The 23046-nt window shown below is 40.4% G+C and overlaps 1 protein-coding gene across 6 annotated transcripts in view; it reads left to right on the top strand.

Moving 5' to 3' along the window:
* Positions 1 to 22115, top strand: part of TFCP2 (transcription factor CP2) — a 48677-nt gene extending 26562 nt beyond the window's left edge. For 2 of the 6 annotated variants that reach the window (XM_026501862.4, XM_057318876.1), the window contains exons 2-15: positions 5179 to 5330; positions 5840 to 5916; positions 6784 to 6889; positions 9779 to 9885; positions 11917 to 12069; positions 12910 to 13020; positions 13357 to 13445; positions 14520 to 14568; positions 14977 to 15070; positions 15980 to 16070; positions 17803 to 17924; positions 18341 to 18483; positions 20135 to 20186; positions 20606 to 22115. In XM_026501862.4, the coding sequence (XP_026357647.1) occupies positions 5179 to 5330; positions 5840 to 5916; positions 6784 to 6889; positions 9779 to 9885; positions 11917 to 12069; positions 12910 to 13020; positions 13357 to 13445; positions 14520 to 14568; positions 14977 to 15070; positions 15980 to 16070; positions 17803 to 17924; positions 18341 to 18483; positions 20135 to 20186; positions 20606 to 20643 (1384 nt within the window). In that variant the 3' untranslated portion in view covers positions 20644 to 22115. Of the gene's footprint in view, positions 1 to 5178; positions 5331 to 5839; positions 5917 to 6783; positions 6890 to 9778; positions 9886 to 11916; positions 12070 to 12909; positions 13021 to 13356; positions 13446 to 14519; positions 14587 to 14976; positions 15071 to 15979; positions 16071 to 17802; positions 17925 to 18340; positions 18484 to 20134; positions 20187 to 20605 lie in introns of all 6 variants that reach the window. The other 4 variants (XM_026501859.4, XM_057318875.1, XM_026501863.4 and 1 more) reach the window with 3 other exon arrangements.
* The last annotated feature ends 931 nt before the right edge of the window (positions 22116 to 23046 follow it).

Below are 23046 nucleotides of genomic sequence, written 5' to 3'. Positions count from 1 at the left end.
GAAGTTTTCTTTTTAGAAAGGGAGTTACCAGTACCTCAGGAAACTTGTGTTCTACTTACCGGCTGGTTCATACCTAGTTTAGAAGAATGTATTCTGAGAGTGTAGTTCATTAGAATCATGTTTGGCTAAATAAGATGTGGGCTTTTTCTAAGAATTCAAAACCTTGTATGTTTTGACTTTAACTGAGAATACCATTAATTTTTTTTTTTTTTAAGATTTTATTTATTTGTTAGCACAAGCAGGGGGAGCGGCAGGCAGAGGGACAAGTAGGCTCCCCCCGGAGCAAGGAGCCCGATGTGGGACTCAGTCCCAGGACTCTGGGATCATGATCTGAGCCAAAGGCAGCCACTTAACCAACTGAGCCACCCAGGCATCCCGAGAATAGCAATTTTAGAAATTGTCTATGTTAAAGAAAACAACAGTGATGAGTCTTTTGGATTTGGTATACAGAAGAGTTTGCATGCCTAGATGTTGTCCGTGCCTTTATGATGATTCATTTAGTCCTTGTTTTGTCATGGCAAATACTCAAGGGTCAAAATGAAATTAAAAACAACAACAACTGCGTAGACAGGTTTACAAGCCAGTCGGTCTAGCCAGTGTATAGGCTTGTGTAGTTACCATTCGGCTGCTAGCTTCTGTAGCAGATGCTGTGGAATAGACGTTGGACTATAATCACAGGGCAATAGTGAGATTTCCGCCTGCTAGAGGCTACTGTATACCAATTACTACTTTCTAATAATCCGTAGGAACCCTAAGCTTATCTCAGTGCAGCTGCTAAAACCCAAACAGCCTCAAAACATTTATTCTTTTTAGAATAATAAAATAATAGAATTGATTTGGAGGAGATAAAGGTCAGCTTGTCCAACCCTGAACTGATGATTAAATCTCTTTATGGAGCAGACCTAACAAGACTTTGCTTCAGACAAACATCCTCATTTCCTTTACTTCCTCTTCAGATGGCATGACTCCAGGTCCCCTCACTCTTTACTTAGATTCCTAAAGTCCTCTCTCTCTCTCTTTTAATTTAAAAGATTTTATTTTTATTTATGAGAGAGAGAGTGAGCGGGGGGAAGAGCAGAGGAAAAGGGACAAGCAGGTTCCGCACTAAGTGCGGAGCTCAATGTGGGGGTCGATCCCACAGCCCTAAGATCAGGACCTGGGACAAAACCAAGAGTCAGACACTTAACTGAGCCACCCAGTCGCCCCTTAAAGTCCTCCTTTTAAAAGTCCGCGCTCAGAACTAAGCACAGTACTCAAGTGTAGTCTGATTTGCATAGAGAAGAATGTCATTTCCCTTATCAGACTTTGTTTTTAACAAAACCTGCTATCAGCATTTTTGGCAGCCGTGTTACACCGTTCATCTCATTGAAATAGATTGCAAAGTCCTAGTCTATCTCACATGTATTGGCCCATTTTGCTGTTTTTAGTTCTAAGTGCGTGATGTTATATTTATCCTTATTAAATCTTACCTCGTTAGATTTAGCCTCCTGTTCCAGCCAATTAGAATTACTTTAAAAGTTGATTCTATCGTACGGGATATTTGCTTTCTCATCCTATCATTTATATATTTGATCATCGTCCTCTTCAGTGTCCTCATCCAAGTCATTTTTTCTTAAAATTTTTAAAAAAGATTTTTATTTATTTATTTGAGATAGAGAGCAAGAGCAGGGAACAGAAGGAGAAGCGGGTTCCCCACTGAGCAGGGATCCCAATACAGAGCTCGATCCCAGAACGCCGGGATCACACCCTGAGCCGAAGGCAGACGCTTAACGACTGAGCCACCCAGGCGCCCCCAGAGTGGGTTTTCCTAATCAATGCTCAGTTTACCTCTGAGAAGGAGTAGACTTTTGAATTTCCAAAATTGTTGCTTACTTAATCTGTTACTGTTTTGCTATAGACAGGGTCCTAGAACTGTGCTCACCAGTGACCTTTAGCCTCCATCTCTAGGAATGTGGAACTGAATGGTGCTCTTGCTCCCACAGCAGAGAAAAAGAAATGCAGTGTAGCAAGAACATGAGTAATTCAAATATATTTGAGGTTTTTGGATCTTAAAATCTCTCTCTTTTTTTTAAAAGGTTTTATTTTATTTATTCGACAGGGAGAGCCACAGAGCACAAGCGGGGGTGGGGGGTGGGGAGGATGGCAGAGGGAGAGAGAGAAGCAGGCTCCCCGCAGAGCAGGGAACCCCCTGTGGGCCTCGATCCCAGGATCCCGGGATCATAACCTGAGCCGAAGGAAGGCAGATACTCAACCGACTGAGCCACCCAGGCGCCCCAAGATCTTAAAATCTCTGATGAGAAAATATAGTTTTGTGTATTTGGCTGTTTTGTGTTTTTTTGGTGTTTTTTTTTTTTAAGATTTTGTTTTAAAGATTTTATTTATTTATTCGACAGAGAGACAGCCAGCGAGAGAGGGAACACAGGCAGGGGGAGTGGGAGAGGAAGATGCAGGCTCCCAGCAGAGGAGCCTGATGTGGGGCTCGATCCCATAACGCTGGGATCACGCCCTGAGCTGAAGGCAGACGCTTAACTGCTGTGCCACCCAGGCGCCCCATGGTTTGGCTGTTTAGAGTAAGCTAATTTTAGGGGTAACTTTTAGAGTCATTTTTAAAATTTCAGCATCAAATTGCTTAGTCATGAGGGATTAGGTGTAAAGCCACATTATATTGAGAAGACTAGGGACTATTGCTATGTATTAACCTTGCTAGGCAGTAATATTTGAGAAGAAAAAAAAAAACCACCCTACATTCTAAAAGTTTGAGCTGTTGCTATGTTGCAAAATCCGATTTGCCTTGATTCCTGATAATCTTCCCTAATCTTTCAAGGCGTCGTCAGCTGTGGTGTATTTGAGCATGATAGGTATCGAGATACTTGTTGAGAATGATAAGGCAACAAAGTCTCCCAAAGACTAGCACCATGTTTCTGAAGTTTTGTAGTGTTTTGCTTTATTTTCTGTACTATTTGTTGTGGGAGGATTGGTAGCTTCCTGATTTTGAGAAATGGAAGAACTGGGTTAGTACTTTTCTAGGAAACCCAGTGCTTCCACAGTTTTATATAGTCTCAAGGGATCCGTAGTATGTTTCACCTGACAATATAGACAGAAAGAAGGATTCCTCACCTTCTCCACTCAACCCCAGTCCTTTGAGCAAAGCACACACACCTCCAGACCTCAGGGAGAGGAAAGCACCCTTTGCTTTTCTAGCCTTTGAAATACTTTTTAGCAACAAGAAACTTGTGTTTCATAAAAACTGGTTTGCATCTCAGGTGCCCGGATTCAACTAATAACCTATAGCCTTGCTATTTAGACACCAGCAGAAAGAGAAGTTTCTTTCTTTTCTCTTCCCTCCCCCAGCGCCCCCCCCTTTTTAAGCATTTATGCCATTAAATGTTTATTAATCCTATGTGGATTGTTAAGACAATAATCAGAAAATTTTCTGCTTATTTTGTTTTCCATAAGAATTTATAATGTTTCTAAAATTTATAGGCATTCAGCCATTTTCCTGTCAATGGTGGTTTTTGCCTGAATGTAATGATTCTGTAATGTTTGGGGAGAATGTCTCCTGCCGAGGGTGCGTATAAAGAATTGCCATGTAACCCACACACTTAGCGTTCTATAGAACATTTTTATCTCCCCAGAAAGTTCCCTTGTATATCATCCAAGTCAGTCTCTGCCCTGCCAGGAAACCACTGTTCTCCTTAGCTTTGCCTGTTTGAGAACATCATATAAATGGAATCATACATTATATATTCTTTTTATCTAGCTGCTTCTGTTCAGTATTATGTCTGCGCGATGCATCCATGTTGTTGCATCCGTTTGCTTTGCTGACTGGTATTCCATTGTGGGAATATGCCACAGTTTGTGCGTCCCGTTCTCTTGATTACAAACATTTGGATTCTCTCCCATTTTTGCTTTTATGCTGTGAGCATTTATGTACAAGCCTTGAGTGGACTTATATTTTCGTTTCTCTTGGATAAACACCTATGAGTAGAATTGTTGGATCAAAGGGCAGATAGATGTTTACTTTTATAAGAAACAGCCAAACCTTTTTCTAAATTGGCTGTGTTATTTTACACTCCCACTGGCAAAGGGTAGGAGTTCTGGCTGTTCCACATCCTTGCTAGCTTTTGGGTTGTCATTCTTTTTCACTTTAGCTGTTCTGGTGAATACAGGTACAAATTCTATAAGTGAATCAAAATACATTTTTGTAAAAGATTATTTATTTGAGAGGGAGAGCGAGAGAGAGCGAGAGAGGGAGTGTGCGCACGCGCGAGCACGAGTGGGGGGAGGAGCGGAGGGAGAGGGAGAAGCGGCTTTCCTGCCAAGCAGGTTGCCGCAGGAGGGCCTCAATCCCAGAACTCCAGGATCATGACCTGAGCCCAAGGCAGACGCTTAACTGACTGAGCCGCCCACGCGCCCCTAATTTGGTACATCTCTTAAGATTCTTTTAAAGGTTCGTCTGGGGCGAATGTTAATCGCAGCAGTAGGTCTCCAGGATAGGGCCCAGGATATTCTTTGCCACTAATCCGTGGCTAGAGTTTATGAGGGAAAATTAATGTTAATCCTGTACATCAATTTTAGTCCCTTGTGGTTTCCAGAATATTTTCTCACATATTTACTCTAGATAGCAAATGTGATTCCCGTTTTATAGATGAAGGAATGAAGACTAGAAAGCTTGTCTAAGATTTGCCTAAGGCTTTTAGGGACTGAAACATAGCACTTTTAGTTAGTTGTATTCCACAGAATGTAAGCTGACCTTGAAATACATCCTGCTCATTGATTTGTCCTTTTCAAGTGGCTTCTAGGAATTCTGAATCTCGTTTTAGTCCCTAGAGTAGATCAGCTGATATGGTTATAGAGATACCTGCAGTTGGTGCCTTTCAAAGAACAAATACATTACTGAGTGTCCTAAATTGACATTTTGGAACTCTGCGTATAATTTTCAGAGCCCTTCTAGGAACCCCTGTGTAAACAGTTTTAGCAGTGAGTATCTGTCATTGCCCACGTTGTTGTGGTGAGGGGTGGTACAGCAGGTAGTCTGAACCGAATGGTTGGGAAGAGACTTCATCAAAATGAGTAGTGTTTATAGTTTTCCAAACCGAATTGCAGTCACCTTGTCCAACACAAGTCCGCTTTTGCAACACGGTCGGCTGTTAACATAAGTTGTTTGCTTTATTTCAGTGATGTCCTTGCGTTGCCCATTTTTAAGCAAGAAGAGTCAAGTTTGCCCCCTGATAATGAGAATAAAATCCTGCCTTTTCAATATGTGCTCTGTGCTGCCACCTCTCCAGCAGTGAAACTCCATGATGAAACCCTGACATATCTCAATCAAGGTCAGCTGCTTCATTATTTGTTAGTATTATTGAAGATCTGATGGATTGATGATATTTTATTAGGTGTACTTATATGTAAAAAGTACATCTTTCTAGTGTGACCTGTCAGAGTTGAAGCCTTATATCAGAGATTTTCACTTTCATGTCATATTTGATGTATCTCACTGACTTCTTTTGTGTACCTGCCCAGTTTTAGCTCTTATCTCCCTCTTTCTTTCTAATCCTTACCCAGCTCTATTCACCAATTGTGTGACCTTGGACAAGTTACTTAAACTCTTTACATTTCAATTCCTTTATCTGTAAAAATGGGATTGATAATACTTTTGAGACTTGTATCGATTAATGATATAATATATGAAAACACTTAGCACTGTGCCTGGCATATAGTAAAGGATTATAGTTGTTACTAATACTAATAATATTATATTCAGTCAGCTGAATTTTATCCTTTCTGAATCTTGCAGAGTTAATTTATGATGAATATAATATATAGCTACTTTTTCTTCCAGGACAGTCTTATGAAATTCGTATGCTAGACAATAGGAAACTTGGAGAACTTCCAGAAATTAATGGCAAGTTGGTAAAGGTAAAAGAAAATGAAAAAATCATTCCTCTGCACAATGTCCTTTTACTGACCCTTTTTGGGTAATGTTCGTTTGCTTCTTTGCTACTACCATTTGCTGGCAGGGTGGTAAACTGTTATTTCTTTGGAGTGAGTGAGCCCCCCCCATTCACATGGATTTTTTTCAGAGCTGCAAAAACAGAAGGCTTATTACTCCATGTCAAAGTTGTCTCCTGGTTCAGTGAAGTTCTTTGGGGTGGAATAGAGTGACCTCCTTGAGATTTTTAGAGAAACTCCAGTCTTTCATTGGATGTGTGGTCTAGTAGCAAGAAAAACAAAAACTACTGTTGACAAATAGCAGTTTCCTTAGTCTAGACTTACAGCAATGGATTCACAGCACAATTGGGACAGAGGAATTTGGTCAGCAACTATAAAAGTTAGTGGGAGGGATATTAATAACCACCTTCACAAAGTAAGAATAACAAAAGGAAAGTTGACAGATACAACCCCAGCTCACTCTCAGTGCTTGACTGGTGGGTTAGCAAGCAGGGAACTTGGTGAAGAGCTGAGCTGGCTATTACATGGTAACAGTAGAGACAGGTAGGAATGCTTCTCGTAGGAGTCCTTTATGCCCGGTCCATGAGGACTGATGTTTAAGCCAAGTTTTAAATATGGTACCACTTAACTATAAAGATTGTATCTGAGCAATTATAAAATTTACCCTCAAATAGAGTTTGGTATGGTATGGGTTTTAGAGTGAAACAGATCTTAAGAAAAATAATTTTACATTGTATCTGGAAACCAACTGGAGGTGACTTCTGATAGTTTTCCTTTATCAGCGCTGATCTTTAAAGGATCCTATTATCATTCGATTTTGTTGCTTCCGTTTAGAGTATATTCCGTGTAGTGTTCCATGACCGGCGGCTCCAGTATACTGAACATCAGCAGCTGGAGGGCTGGAGGTGGAACCGACCTGGAGATAGAATTCTTGACATTGGTGAGTTAAGGGAATCTCTTGCCCAGGAAATGCCTTTAAGTATGGTCTGAGAATTGGTTTTCCTTCCTTGATGTTTACGTTGACTCAGAGTGCCTCAGGGGCTCAATTAGCATAAACCCGGAAGTATTTATTGACTAAACATAAAAAAAATTACTGGGATGTTAATACCAAAATTGAAGTTGGAAGTGTAGACAATTCAGTTCCGTAACATTTGCACATCTATTACTTTAGGGTGATTTTATTTTGTTTTTGTTTGTTTTAATGTAGTTGTGGTAAAATACACATAACATAAAAGTTACAATTATGAAACATTTTAAAGTAAATTCAGTGACATTAAGTACATTCACATTATGTAGCCATCACTACCATCCATCTCCAGAACTTTTGTCATCTTGCAAAACTGAAACTCTGTACCCATTAAACAATAACTCCCTATTCTCCCTATTCCCTCTTCTCCCCAGCCCCTGGCCACCACCGTTCTACTTTTTGTCCATATGACCTTGATTACTCCAGGTGCCTCATATAAGTGAAATCATCCAGTGTGTGTCTTTTTTGTGATTGGCTTATTTCACTTAACCTAATCCTCAAGGTTCATCCGTATAGCAGTATGCATCAGAATTTTCCTCCTTTTAAAGACCGTATAATATTCCGTTGTGTGTGTGTACCACATTTGGTTTATCTGTTCATCCTTTAGTAGATACTTGGGTTGATTCTACCTTTTGGTTATTGTGAATAATGCAGCTTATGGACGTGGGTATACAGATATTTAGTTCAGTCTCTGCTTTCAGTTCTGGGTATATACCCAGAAATGGGACTGCTAGATCATATATGGTAATTCTATTTTGAATTTTGGGGGAACTGCCATACTGTTTCCACAGCAGCTGCGTATTTTACATTCTCATCAGAAGTGAACAAGGGTTCTAAATGCTCTACCTCCTTGCCAACACGTGCTATTCTCTATTTTTTTTTAATAGTCGCCATCTTAATGAATGTGAAGTGGCTGATTGTGGTTTTGATTTCTACTTCTCTAATGATTAGTGATGTTGGGCATCTTTTTGTGTATTTTTTGGCCATGTATGTATCTTCTCTGGAGAAATGTGTATTCGAGTCCTTTCCTCACTTTTGAATCTGGTTGGTTGGTTTTGTTGTTATTGAGTTGTGAGTTGTAGGCATTCTTTATATATTCTGGATATTAACCCCATATCAGATAGATGATTTGCAATATTTTCTTTCCTTCTTTGTGGGTTGTCTTTTCACCGTGTTGATAATGTCCTTTGATGCGTAAAAGTCTTACATTTTGATGTAGTCCGGCTTATTTACTAATTTTATTGCCTTGCCTATGCTTTTGGTGTCATACCTAAGAATATCGCAAAACCCAACGAAGCTTTTCCTGGTTTAGGTGTTTGATCCATTTTTTAGTTGATTTTTGTATATGGTATAAGGTAAGAGTTTGCCTTCATTCCTTGTATGTGGATATTGTTTTCCCAACACCATTTGTTGAAACAACCATCCTTGCCCCACTGAATGGTCTTGGCGACTTTGTCAACCATCATTTGACCTTGTATGTGAGGACTCATTTCTGGGCTCTCCATTGTATTCTCTTTGTCTATGTCTCCATCTTTATGCCAGTACCACACTGTTGATAACAATAATTTGTAGTACGTTTTGAAATCTGGAAATGTGACACTTCCAACTTTACTTTTCAGGATCGTTTTGGCTGTTCAGGATCTGATCATTTGTTTTGTGTGTCTGTAAGAGGGGCCAGGTTTTTTCCCCAAATGCTGCAAGTTCTTTTATTTCACTAATACCTGAGAGGCAGATTAGTGGTTCGTTTTACCTAAGTTAAGAGACCTGGGATTAGAATCTATGTCTCTTGATTTGCAATTTGGGTTTCTTCCCTACTGCTCTGCTAAATAGAGTAGAGTTTATTTTTCTTAAATCATAGGGCTTAAGGGAAGTTCCTTTACAAACATACATGTGGTCTCTCTTCATGAATGTACTTTTAATCCTGGCATCTATGTCTTTGATCTTTTATTGGTCATTATCTCCAACTAGTAAACACTGTTGTTTATCAAAAAAGTACCTACTAATTTTACCTGAGAAAACACTGACTCTTGTGCAGATATCCTGATACCCATTTGATAAAGTGACCTTAGGATAAATCCACTACAGCTCACACTGTTGGAGCCACCTTCTTGTCCGAACTGACAGTAAACAGTAGTATAGTGATAGTTACGATCATAAATATCAGCCCGGTTTTCTCTCCCCAGTTTGAATATCAGTAGGAGAAGTCAGGAAATGCTATTTGAGGAGAGGCTGTGTAGAATGGCAAGCAGCGTCCTGCTGGAGCTCGTTCAGGTTTGCTTCCCTCTTGAGTATCAGATTCGCTGCTCTGTTACAGGGCTATTTGATGACTTGAAGGCCAACATCGATCTTTATGCTAATTTTTTCCCACTTCTATCTGTAATACAATGCTTCTACCTTTATTCAGACACTCTGCTTTATCTTTCTGTAGCAATCCTGTTACTGTACTTCTATCAGTAACTCTAATCCTAAGACTGTAAGTGAAGCAGATAATATTACAATTTTCATGACACTAGAGCTAGCGTGTAGACTAAATCTATCTTTAAGTAGAATTTTGGCAGATTAAAAAGAAACTGTGTTTAAATTGTCTTATTTAAAAAACCTTTTAAAATGGAAAAAAGATAGAAGGAAAGTACTTAGGTCAATTTTAGCTCTAAACAAACCTTTTCATTGGCAAAAAGAGGTTTAGGGCGTAATAACGTAAAAATCTTGGTAACTGGGGACCAATAATAAAACAATCAGTACTATCTTATTTAAACCCAGTAGCCCTCACAGTTGTTCAGTGATTACCATTTTGTTTCTCAGATATCCCAATGTCTGTTGGTATAATCGATCCTAGAGCCAATCCAACCCAACTGAATACAGTGGAGTTCCTGTGGGACCCGGCAAAGAGGACATCTGTGTTTATTCAGGTAGGGCACTGCAGATGGGGTTCCAGTTATGAGGAGCATTTCTTCCTACCAATGTGTTTCCTTTTTTTTAAAGATTTATTTATTTATTTATTTAGGAGAGAGAGATGCGAGCGCAAGCAGAGGGAGGGGCAGAGGGAGAGAGAATCCAAGCAGACTCCCCACTGAGCACACAGCCTGATGCAGGGCTTGATCCCAGGACGCTGAGATCGTGACTAGGGCCAAAATCAAGAGTCAGATGCTTAACCTGCTGAGCCACCCAGCCTCCCCTGCCAGTTTGTTTCTTGAAGGATAAAACATGTTGAATTTGAAATTTTTATAGGGTTCCAGCCTGACTATCAAGTCCAGACTCCTCAATACTTGCCTGAGGGCAATGAGGAGTGCCTGAATTGCCCTTCTCATTTCCCCAATTTCTTTATTTGCATGACAAAACAAAATAAACAAACAAAAAAGTTGCTTGCTAATGGCTGTATAATATTCCGTTCTTTGGGTGCACTATAACTTCCCTCTTATGTAGCATTTAGATTGTTCTAAATTTTCCCTATTACCTGTAAAGTTATTTTGAACATCTTTATGCTTAAAATTTGTTTTACATATCCGATGATGTCTGTTGGGCAGACTCCTTTAAAATTCTTATTTGTAATGGAGGCTGTGGTTTATTATGTCCCATTAGATAGTCACTATGTTAAGTAAACAGTTTGTGTACATGATTTTATTTAAAACTTTCAGCAGTAATCCTGTAGAGTAGAAATCGTTTTGAGACTTAGAAATGAACAACCTACCTAAGCTAATATTTGGTCAAAGTTTCACTGTTACGATTCACGAGGTCTTCACTTTGTGCGGTAGCAAGCGAGTCTTTGCAAACCTTTTTCCCACTGTTGCCTGTGCGCTTTCATATTTGCTGTTTTCCCAGCATGGATGTTGCCTCTGCTTTCTCAACTTTAACTTCAAGTCCAGGAAACTTACTAACAGAAATCATTTCTCGTTTATATTAACTGTATTCTCTGAAACAGTTAATGAATTTAGTTCCTCCCAGTAAGTGTTGTTAGCATTGGATCTGTATATTTACTTTGTTTCATTTTTTTAAAAAAAGATTTTATTTATTTATTTGACAAAGAGCGAGCCAGAGAGCACCAGCCAGGGGAAGGGCAGAGGTAGAGAGAGAAGCAGATTCCCCGCTGAGCAGGGAGTCCTGTGTGGGGCTCCGTCATGACCTGAGCTGAAGGCACTTAACTGACTGAGCCACCCAGGCGTCCCTACTTTGTTTCATTTGTAAATAATTAAGTTTCCTTATTTCCTCCATTAGAACATAACACTCTTTAACATCAAAAGGAGAGTAAAAGGGGTTTTTTAATTTTTTAATTTTTTTAAGGATTTTATCTATTTATTTAGAAAGAGAGAGTGAGAGAGCACTCAAACACAAGCAGGGGGAGGGGCAGAGGGAGAGGGAGAGAGAATCTCAAGGAGGCTCCGCACTGAGTGTAGAGCATGACACAGGGCTTAATCTCACTATCCCGAGATCATGACCTGAATAGAAATCAAGAGTCGGATACTTAACCGAGACATCCCTCAAAGTTTTTCTTTTTTTTTTTTTTTTTTTTTTGCCCCCAAAGATTTTATTTATTTATTCGAGAGATGCAGAGGGAGCAGCAGGCTCCCCAAGGAGCAGGGAGCCCGATGTGGGACTCAATCCCAGGACCCCAGGATCATTTCCCGAGCTGAAGGCAGGTGCTCAACCGACTGAGCCACCCAGGAGCCCCTAAAAGTGTTTTTTTTTTTTTTTTTGAAGGTTTTATTTACATAGATGTTTTTAAGTAAAGTCTACGCCCAATGTGAGGCTCGAATTTATGACCCCGAGATCAAGAGTCCTATGCTCTACCGACTGAGCCAGCCAGGTGCTCCTAGCATAAAAGTTTTTTCTATAGGTGTTCGTAGTGTTTTTAAAGGTTTTGCTGTTAGTAGTTGCTCAAAAAATATCGTTGACTGATGTGGCTAGCTGGCGGTACTGCAACCTGGATGCTGTATTCTTCGTAGGTACACTGCATTAGCACGGAATTCACTATGAGGAAGCATGGAGGAGAAAAGGGAGTGCCGTTCCGAGTACAAATTGATACCTTCAAGGAAAATGAAAATGGGGAATATACTGAGCACTTACACTCCGCCAGCTGCCAGATCAAAGTCTTCAAGGTATTCCTGGGCCTCCTGCTGTCCCTTCTATCTTTCCCCCTCATCGTTTTAACATTAGCTACCAAGTCAGAAAGTCATCTTGTCTTTTCTCAACAACTGTGAAAATTCAGTCTAGGCTAGAGTCCTTGAGATAATTCCTGAGATGCCTGGAAATGAATTTATTTGGGGTTGGGCATGGGAGAAGAGGAACTTGGAAAGGGAGTTAGAGGCTAAAACATGGATTTTCACCGAAAGCTCTTAAAGTCTGTTGAAATTACAAGCTCTTGTAAAAGCTCACAAAATTATGAAATGTTTATAGTTTTGGTTACGTTGGTACTTGACTTTCTTTTGTTAATTTGGTCTTTATTTGTTTTTATCATATGGATAAATGTATTCTCATTGCAAAAGATTCATTAATACTGAAGTATTCAGACCAAAGTGCCCCTTTACCAGTTTTACGCTGACTTCCCAACCTTTCCCAGAGATCGCAGCTATCATAATTTAGCACGTATCCTTCTAGTCCCCTTCTGTGCTTTTATATACGCATGTACATAAGTATATACGTATTTTCTAAAAACATCAGTATGGTTGTGTTGTATGAATTGGGGAGGCTCGCTTGTTTTTAGTTAGCTGTGTGCTGTAGAGATCTTTCCATGTCCATCGCTATGGATCTCTTACTCTTCTTCAACTCCATCACACTGTTAAATTTCCTATTTTCAGACTTAGATGCGAGGATGCCTCTTGTCTTTACATCATTGTACATACATCGTTGTTTTGCATGGGACTGTTTAAGCTTTTAGAAATAATATTGTTGGGTCAAAAGTCAGTCGATGAGTCAAAACAAAACATTTCTCTTTCCAGCCCAAAGGTGCAGACAGAAAGCAAAAAACGGATCGGGAGAAAATGGAGAAACGAACACCTCACGAAAAGGAGAAATACCAGCCTTCTTATGAGACAACTATACTCACAGAGGTGAAAGGATTTCTTTTGGTGATGATTTCAGTTGATACATTCTATTCTTAAAAGAAAATCCCATCATTTTGCATTATATACGTATATCAAATAGTTATGTTGTACACCTGATACTAATGCAATGTTGTGTGTCATTGCAAACAAACAAACATAACAAACCCATAATTCCTAGCCTGGTCAAGATTTACTTGTCCTGGGTATATTTTCTCTTAATTATAGGGCCCTCCGTGCAATTAAGATTTACTAGTCAAGATGTGCTATTCATGTAACGGTATTTTGGTGGGACACTAGGGTCAAATGTACTTTTTCAGTATTTAAGTTGTTCTTTGTTTTTAGTGTTCTCCATGGCCTGAGATCACATACGTCAACAATTCCCCATCACCTGGCTTCAACAGTTCCCACAGCAGTTTTTCTCTTGGGGAAGGGTAAGTGTGGGAAATGAAATGAGGTTGTATTTGTCCTAAATACGTCTTCTTTCATTATCTGCCATGTAGAAGCTCTTTCTAAATCAGTACGTCCTATTCGGTCCCGCTTCGGTAGATCCGTAGATGAGCTGAGGTTTGGATTATCTTCGAAAGTGACTGAAGAGTTCTATGCAGTCCTTTCTCCTCTTTTTTCTTCCTACTAGAAAACAGCATTTAAAGAAAAAAAACCAGCATTTATAGTCGGTTTTTAGTGATTCAGAGACTGATTTTTGGGCTTTTCACTTCTTGCTGTCACTGCTTATCTTGTGGTCATGTCACTTCCTGCGCATACTTTCACCAGTGGTCCTCAGGAACTGAAACACAGTTGTACAAACGCGAAAATCTGTTTTGTTACTTTTTTAAAAATTATTTTACTTTTTTAAAGATTTTATTTACTTATTTGACACAGAGAGAGTAGGTAGAGCGGCAGGCAGAGGAGGGAGAAGCAGGCTCCCTGCTGAGCAGAGAGCCTAACTTGGGGCTCGATCCCAGGACCCTGAGATCATGACCTGAGCCGAAGGCAGCCACTTAATGGCTGAGCCACCCAGGCGCCCCAATATTGATTGCTTTTATGTTCTGATATTTTTGTTTCTATTCTTATAAATTTCTTACATTAAGTATTCTTCATGCCATAATTTATCTAGTGAATCCCAATTTACTGAAATTTTCATTTTTTTTCAATTTGTCCAATAATAAAAAATGTTGGAAATGAGAGTTTCTTCCCCTCTCCCCATAATCTTAATGTTAAATTAACAGATAACTGAAGTACTGACTATCAGACGAAGACTGCTTTGGGAGAGAGCACAGATTCCTTTAAATCTCTAGCTTGAGGGCCCCTGGCTGGCTCAGTCGGTGGAGCCCTTGATCTCAGAGTTGGAGTTTGGGGCCCCATGTTGGGTGTAGAGATTACTTACAAATAAAATCTTAAAAGAAAAAAAATCTTTAGCTTGAGACTTACTATGAGGATGAAGAATGAGATGATGAACCCTAGTAGGTGTCGTGGACTCATCCTTTTCATTTTCAATGTTTCCTTAGAAATGGTTCACCAAACCACCAGCCAGAGCCACCCCCTCCAGTCACAGATGTAAGTCTAAAGTTAAATGTAAGTTATTTGCAATGTCTAATACTAATACTTTGATAAATGTGCAGTTCAGTAGAAATGCCCAACTTTTAAGGAATAATATTTATTCATTCATTAAACAGACATGTATTGAATTTTGACTATGAACTAGACACTATGCTGGGGACCAGGGATGTGAAACAAGTTAATGCAGGACCCCTGCATTTAAAGAGTTTATAGTCTAGTAAGAAAGATAAGGATGGAATCCCGTGGGCTTCTTGCACGGTCAGGGAAAGACTGATGAGGTATAAACAACTTCCAAGCAAACTAGGCCCGAGTGCGGGTGTGTTTAGCTCCGTATTACCTAATGATGTCAGAGAGAAATCTCTCTACTTACCAAAAAAGAAAAAAAATGCTTGCTTTCTCTTTTAGAACCTCTTGCCGACAACCACACCTCAGGAAGCTCAGCAGTGGTTGCATCGAAATCGTTTTTCTACGTTCACGAGGCTTTTTACAAACTTCTCAGGTTAAATTTATTTGTCCTTTTGTTCTTCCCAACACAGGATATTCCTTTACATTCTAGGGCCTCCTAGCATCCGTGTGAGGGGGTGTGTGTGTGTGTGGTGTGTGGTGTGTGTGTTGGGGAGGGAGAGGGAGGAAGGGAGGGAAGGAGGGAAGGAGAGATCTTCGTGCATTTTTAGGATTAAGTGAATTTCATAGAACCCTTCAGACTTTCTCACCAGCGGCATCTGTGCTGTGAAATACTTAAAAAGAAAGACTTCTTAATTTAAACTCACTTTAATTTAAAAATATTTATTCTCTACAATACTTTTTAAAGTATATTCCATACAGTATTTTATCAAGGGCATTTGTAGGTGGTCTGAAACTCCCCCCTTGATATCACTGTGTTGTATTTTATTTGCACATCCCACCTTATTTAGCACCTCCTGGGTACCAGGTATGGGAGGACTACACAGATGGGTAAGACATACTTTCTGATCATTCATCATCTAGTATCAAAAAACAAAAAAACAAAAAACACCCCAAATCAAATCAAAAGAAAAGCCTGAAAAAACAAGTAACCAGTTGTGACGCAGTAGATGAGTGGTACAAAGCAGGGTGTTGGGAGAGCGTCTGTGGTTAGGGAGCGTGTGTAACGCACAGGGTAGATCTTGTCTGTTGGTCAGACAGTGGGAGATATTTCAGTCAGGAGGAACAACCTGCTCATTAGACCCCATCAGTATGATGAAAGCATAGGGTTAAGTGGATGAGTTAATGGGGTGGCAGTTGAGGTGAGAAAGGAAACGGGCCAGGTCATGGAGAGGCTTATGTACCATGTAAAAGATTTTGGACTATAATGTGATAGAGCCTTTTCAGTGGTCATTAACAAAGACAGTCTTTGCCTTTATCACCCATTTTCTTATATTTATTCCAGGGGCAGATTTATTGAAACTAACTAGGGATGATGTGATCCAAATCTGTGGCCCTGCCGATGGAATCAGACTTTTTAATGCATTAAAAGGCCGGTATGTAATTCGTGTAAAAAATATCAGTGAGGTTGAATTTCAAATGGATTTGGATTCAGGGATTCTTCACAGTATTCTTTCCACAGCTCACTGCATCTTGTCAAAACATTCTTTTTGAATGCCAGCTATGTACCAAATAAACGAAGACGAAAAATAATGTTTCCTACAGTTGATCCGAGGAATTCCTCATGATATCCCGTTTTTCATTTCTAGGTAGTTTTTTCATTTGATAAATACTCATTATCCCTGTTACAAACCAGGTACTATTGTAGGCTCTAGGGATACATTGGTGAGTAGAACAGACAAGGGACCATTATTAGGAGTTTACTTTGTAATGGGGGGAGAGAGAAAAATATGAACAGTGAATATTTTTGATAGTGGTAAGTGCTTTGAAGGAAAACCAAACAAATAAATAAAAACAAGGTTATAACCTGTAGAGTACCCAGAATATGGTCAGGAAAGACCTCTGTGAAGCAGGGGTTATATGGGGGGGGGGGCGGAGTTATGGGGTCATATGAGGGAAGAACACTCTAGGAGGAACAAAACAGGTGCAAAGGCCCCGAGTCCACTTTCACTGGAGAAGAGGTCATTCTTGAATTGTATAGGAACTACTTAAGTGTCCACTTACAAACTGTAAAACAGAGTAATTGGTAGTCCCTATTTGGGATTTTCAGTTTCAAATAGGTAATAGTATTAGTGGAAAAAACATACAGGTTAATGCCAGAGAACCAAATCAGTGACTCAATAATGAAACAGACCATGAAGTATTTTGTTTGGGTACATCACAAGAAATGTCGAATCAGGTTGGCTCTAATCTTGGAAAATTTTGAAGAAAGAGGAAAAATTTAGGGGTTGATGATTTGGAGAAAAAAGAGTGGGTCTTCAGTTTTTTAAACATACTATTTAAAGAGCATTTAAGGGGCACCTGGGTGGTGCAGTCAGTTAAGAGTCCGAGTCGTGATTTCAGCTCAGGTCATGATCTCATGGTCATGAGATTGAGCCCCTCCTTGGGCTCTGCACTGGGCATGGAGCCTGCCTAAGATTCTCTCTCTCTCCCTCTATTCCTCTCCCACCCCCACCCCCCACCCCCGCCCCGGCTCATGTGTGCACATGTGCGCTCTCTTAAAAAATAAAAGAACATTTCAAAATAGAAATGCGATGATCAGATCGAGAGGTAGTCGAATTCCATCGTCTAAGAAATAAGAACAGACAGGAGGCTTAGGCTACTTAGGAGAAGGTAATGAAGGAAATACGATTCTTCGTTTTATAGCGGGGCTTTTCAGGAGAATGGACCCACGCAACAGCAGCTCCCACGTTTCGAATATTTCTAACATTTACATCCAAGGTCATAAACTCAAATGACTACAGAGGCCGCATGTAAACGAGAGGGACAGTCAAATCTGGGGTATACTGAAGAATGCATGTATCATGCAAGGAGAACGGCCGATTGTCTTCTTGTAAGAACGAGGGTCTCAGATTGCCAGACCTGATTTTTCAAGAAAAGCCCAAATCGCAGAGGTTGGAACGAATTCCGTTAAAATGCGTGCACGCGCGCTCTCCTGCGCACACGTACGCCCCAGCGGGGGGCTAGCGAGCGGCGGATGAGCCGCCTCGGCCGCGGGCTGCCCGTGTTCGACTCCGCTCCCTAGCGCTCGTCTAGGCTCGCAAGTTCTCCCTTGAAATGTGCTTCCCACGACAACCGTAAGACTAACAGCCTTGTTTTCCTCCTCAGGATGGTGCGCCCAAGGCTAACCATTTATGTTTGTCAGGAATCCGTACAGTTGAGGGAGCAGCAACAGCAGCAGCAGCAGCCGCAGAAGCACGAGGACGGAGACGCAAACGGTACTTTCTTCGGTAGGTCGTTCTGGACGGGCCAGGACGCGCGCTAAGGCCAGGGGAGGAGAGGCCTTAGGAGCCGTGCGATCAGACGGCAGAATCAGCGTTTGCTAGGATAATGGTAACTACCGACGTTTACGGGGTTCCTCCTACGTACCGGGCACTCTTCTCAGCGCATTTACGTGCTTTAATTTATACAAGCGGTATCTCTTCCTTGCAGTACCGTTGTTGTTCTCGCCGGCACGTAGATGAGAACGTGAGGCTTAGGGGCGTTACGTAGCTCGGCCCAGTCCCGCAGCTGGCAAGTGGCCGAGCCAGGATTTGAACTCGGGCAGTCCGCGAGTCCTTTAGAAAGGTGGGCATCCCTGGTGATGGGGTGACCTTTCAGAGCAGAGAAACCTGTGTTGACTGCCTTTGCCCTGTCCCTTTTGCAGTGTACCACGCCATCTATCTAGAAGAACTGACAGCTGTTGAACTGACAGAAAAAATTGCTCAGCTCTTCAGCATCTCCCCTCGCCAGATCAGCCAGATCTACAAGCAGGGGCCGACGGGGATCCACGTGCTCATTAGCGACGAGGTAGATTTCAGTGCCGCTGAAAGGCCACGTGGCGGTTTGTCAGGCCGCGTGACGGGAGCGAGAGCCGTCCTCCTGGGGCGCAGGCTCTGTTTACCAGACCGGGGCTTTTCGAATGTTTTCGCTTACTTTCCAAAAGAATTTTTTAAAAAACCGTGTATCCCCTTGCACATTTTTAGGTTGACTTAAAATTTTTTGTTTTAAGTTTAAATAGTTGCAAAATATGTCATTTCTGGGCATATTATATAACCTTTAAAAAGGAAATGGTCACATCACTATTCTAACTATATTCCATGTAACCCAAATAGAAGAGTGATTTAATACTGCCATCACTGTCTTAAATACATGAATATACTTTTCTTTAACAGAGTTTTTATATCATTTCTTTCTTTCCTTGAAGTCTTATTTCCAGTCACTTCTCCCATAGAATTTTATCTTCCCATAACCTGTTTTTATGTTCAAACATCTTTTATTAATCATCCTACCGTATTTCTTTGAAACAAATTTGCTTCAACCAAAGAATTTGTTTCAATAAAAATTTAAAAATTATTTCTTCTGAGTAGAATGATCACCACTATATAATCAATGAACATAATGTATTATATGTTTTGATAAATTTTTAAACATTAAGAAAAATGTATTAGAAGTGTATCTATTAATGAGATGGATGGTATTGTCTGATTCCCTGCCCGCCCTGCCCACATTAATTCATGTATAGGTGAATACTCTGTACTGATCTCTAGAATGAAATAGAGTTTGGCACCACTTCCGTTCTGTTTTATTCCCCTAGATGTAGTGCTGTGGAATCTGATTCACATAAATTGACAGACAGGAATGGATGGAGTTTTCTTATAACAGAGTCACTGGAATTTTTTTTTTTTTTTTTTTGAACTTTGGAGTTAGGTACCAAAATTATATAGTGATGTTACAAAGAATTATTTTGAATCACCTATCATTTGACAGTTTGTGATTAGGTCAGTCTTCAGTTCTGGTGCAAGGAACGAATTAGAAACCATGTGACTCACAGAAGACTTTGTTACCCAGTCATGAAAGTTCACATTAACAGTTACACTTTGGCATTCTGTACCAGAGGCTTTTGTACCCTGGGGTGGGCCATCTTGGTAAGATTCCAGGAGGGTGAAACGTCTGACTCTATTTTATAAAATGGGAGAAGGGAGTTTAGAAAGGAAAGTGGGTAGGGAAAACCGAAGAGGTGCTCGGGCAGTTTTGGGAAAGAGTCATATGGCAGATGAAGACCTGGAAGTCATTTCTCCCGAATGGGCCTACCAGTGTCTGTGTACCCTTGCAACGTCTTGGGGTTATTCCAGGGAGATGCATCCTATAATTTTAAGATCACTTGTTTTAGACTGCTTAGCTTTTATTTTTATTTATTTATTTATTTTTTAAGTAGGCTCCAATGCCCAACATGGTGCTTAAACTCATGACCCTGAGATTAAGAGTCACGTGCTCTACCAACTGAGCCAGTCAGGCGCCCCTAGACTGCTCAGCTTTTAAAACTTAAAAACTGAGCGGGAGAAAACAAAACCAAGGATTATTTTTCCCTTAAGTCCAATATAATAAAAAGCCATCTAGTCTAAATAAATGCAGCAAACCCAAGTTTTTAATAATTAGCAACTTTTCTTGCTTTTCTCAGATGATACAGAACTTTCAGGAAGAAGCCTGTTTTATTCTGGACACAATGAAAGGTAATAAAATAGTAAGACAGATGCCTCTCTCTAAGGAGTTTAAGAGATTTTTTTCTTAGTTTACTTCTTTGAGGAGAGGGGAAAGTATCAACCACCATATTTGAGGTAGAGAAGGTGATGTCTTTGGAGATTGTTCCTTTGTATGAATTGGCTTCTTGCCATTATCAGAATGGACTAAGTGTAACTGATGACTCTACTCTCTCCCACCTTCCGAGGACAAATGAGGAAATTAAGGCATGTTGTTTTTATAATGCATATTTATTGTAACTATTGTGTGATAATAAGTAGGTTGCCCTTTACCCTGCTGGGGTTTTTTCCCTTCTCAAAAGATCCTTACCATATGTTTTTTTTCTCCTACTCTGTTTTAGAGGTGACTAAAGATGATTCTCTCTCTGTCTCTCTCTCTCTTTTTTTTACAGCAGAAACCAATGACAGCTATCATATCATACTGAAGTAGGTGCCGGGCAGTCCGTCCGCAGTGGCTGCTGCTTCCTTCAGCCCCTGGAAGCTTCTCTCTTGAAGGGAGTCGCTCGCTAACGGAGATTGGAAGGTCTGCAGGAACTGACCCATCTGACTGTGGGGGGGGGAGTCCAGGCCACGGAGGCAGAATCCCAGCCATCTGTTGGCCCAAGCTCTCGTGGCACCCACGGATTATTGCCCAACATGCATTTCTGCAGCTGTTTCTTAGTTAAAATTTATGGACCCTGTTGTTGTTGAATATCATTAGAAACTCCACACCATTTAGGGTGTTTGTAGGGCATAATGATGATGAGAATCGTGTGATGTTTAATGGAAAGATGTTAAATTTTGTGATATGGAGCCATGTAATTTTTTTCTAATATAAAAGCGAACGTCTATATTCCTAAGACTAGACCCTCAGTCTCTTTTGCATCGTACATACTAGCTTTCGCCACAGTCGGCCCCTGAAAACCTCACCAAAGAGGAGAAATACAGAGATAGAATAGAATTTTTCTTTTGGTTGCCCTGTAATACCAAGACTAATAGTAATTTTAGCTAACATTTACTGAGCATTTACTTGTGCCTAGTAGTGTGATAAATTCTTTAAGTGGATTACCTTGTTGAACTCCTTTTTAATAATCCTCTCTGAAGGAGGTAATGATGGCCCCTAACTGAAGGTGAGGAAGTGGAGACCTAGAGTGGCTAAGGAGCTTGCCAAGTGACAGGCACCTAGCAAGCGGTGTCGCTGAAATCCAAACCCAGGCAATCTTGCTCATTTTAACTGCCGGCCACGACGCTGCCCTTGCAGTACCCGTGCTTGTCGCCGTCTGTAACCGCGGCTGTTCTGGTGGATAGGACGGAACACCGCCTGACAACCAAGGAATCAACCACTGACAGGGACAAACCACACCTAAATAATGACGCCCAAACGAAGGCCTACAAAAACCGAAAACACACGTGCTTTTGAAGCATCAGCTATCAGATTCACAGACTCTGAGGTAGTGAAGACGAGGGGTCATCTGTAACTCCCCAAATTCACTGTTCCTGAATGAGCTTCTCGAACTATTAATGAGTTTGGCTAGCCCCTGCTTTCTGTTCCCCTCTCTGCATCTTTCCTCGGTATAGGAAGTTCTTTTACTCCTGTAGTGCTCTTTTATATAAGCTTTATGAGACATTCATTCCGATCCCCGTCACACTCTTCCCATTTATCTTAGTTCTTGAAGAGTGTGCGTGTGTGTGTCCGTGCGTGTGTATGCGTGTGTGTGCATACGTGTGTAAGACTATGGGTTGTCTTTTTTCACATGTAGAGTTTTATCCAGAAATCCCTTTACACATTACGTTGAGGTGAAAAAAGATAATGTTCAAAGCTTCTGTAATGGATTTGGATCTGTGCGTGTGTGTTTTTAAAGCATTTGATAAAGTTTCAATGTTTTTATACAGAGAATTTTGTTCATTAAAATCAACCCACAATACGGTCTGATTTCTTTTGGTTTGAAACAAATTGAAGACTTTGAAACTGGAAAATGAAGTTAAGTGACTTTTAAAAACTGACCTGGGCAATTTGACATACCAGGCAAAAATACTTTTTAAATGAAAGTATTGATTACCAGATGTCCCTGTTTCAGAAGGGGGACGTTTCTGGTTGTATTATGTTCCTGGGACTGTTCTCAGTTTCAGAGAAGTCAGTTCTCTCCTCAGCAGGCTATTAGTTTTTTGTTTGTGGTTGTTTTTGTTTTTGTTCCTGTTTTTTTATGATTCTGTCTGAATATTAGGCTGGGAGGGTTGGACTAGATGACTTTTAAGGTCCCTTCTCAATCTGTGATTCTTCTTTCCTGTAAATGACATATAGAAATATTTTTGATGTATTTACCACAAATTACAGTTACTAATTAGGGTTAGAGTTTTTTCAGAGTAGTCTTCAAATTTATTATAGAATTTTTTTTTTTTTTTTAGAAATTATAGGGGCGCCAGCATGGCTCAGTCAGTTAGTTGGGCGTCCAACTCTTGATTTCGGCTCAGGCCATGATGTCAGTGTTGTGAGATCGTGCCCAGCATTGGCATTGGGCTCCGTGCTTGGCAGAGAGTCTGCTTGAGGTTCTCTCGCTCTCCCTCTGCCCCGTCCCCCACCCCTGCTTGTGCACACTCTCTCTCAAATAAACCTTTAAAAAAAAAGAAATGAGTTTATACGAGTTTGCAATCACAGATCCTAAATTAACCAGAAAATCGTTTAGGCTTTCTTTAGCTCCAAAAGTATTTATAGTGCCAATGCTATACAATTGGTAAGAATTGGTATAGTGATAGAACACTGTGATTATTCAACTTGCTTTTAAGAATCACATCTGTTTACTATTATTGATCCTTTCAATTAAATGAAAATTTTAAACTAGCTTTTTTATTATGA

The sequence above is a fragment of the Ursus arctos genome, unplaced genomic scaffold, assembly GCF_023065955.2.
Source record: "Ursus arctos isolate Adak ecotype North America unplaced genomic scaffold, UrsArc2.0 scaffold_26, whole genome shotgun sequence".
NCBI lineage: Eukaryota > Metazoa > Chordata > Mammalia > Carnivora > Ursidae > Ursus > Ursus arctos.
This window is presented reverse-complemented; position numbering and strand designations above follow the sequence as displayed.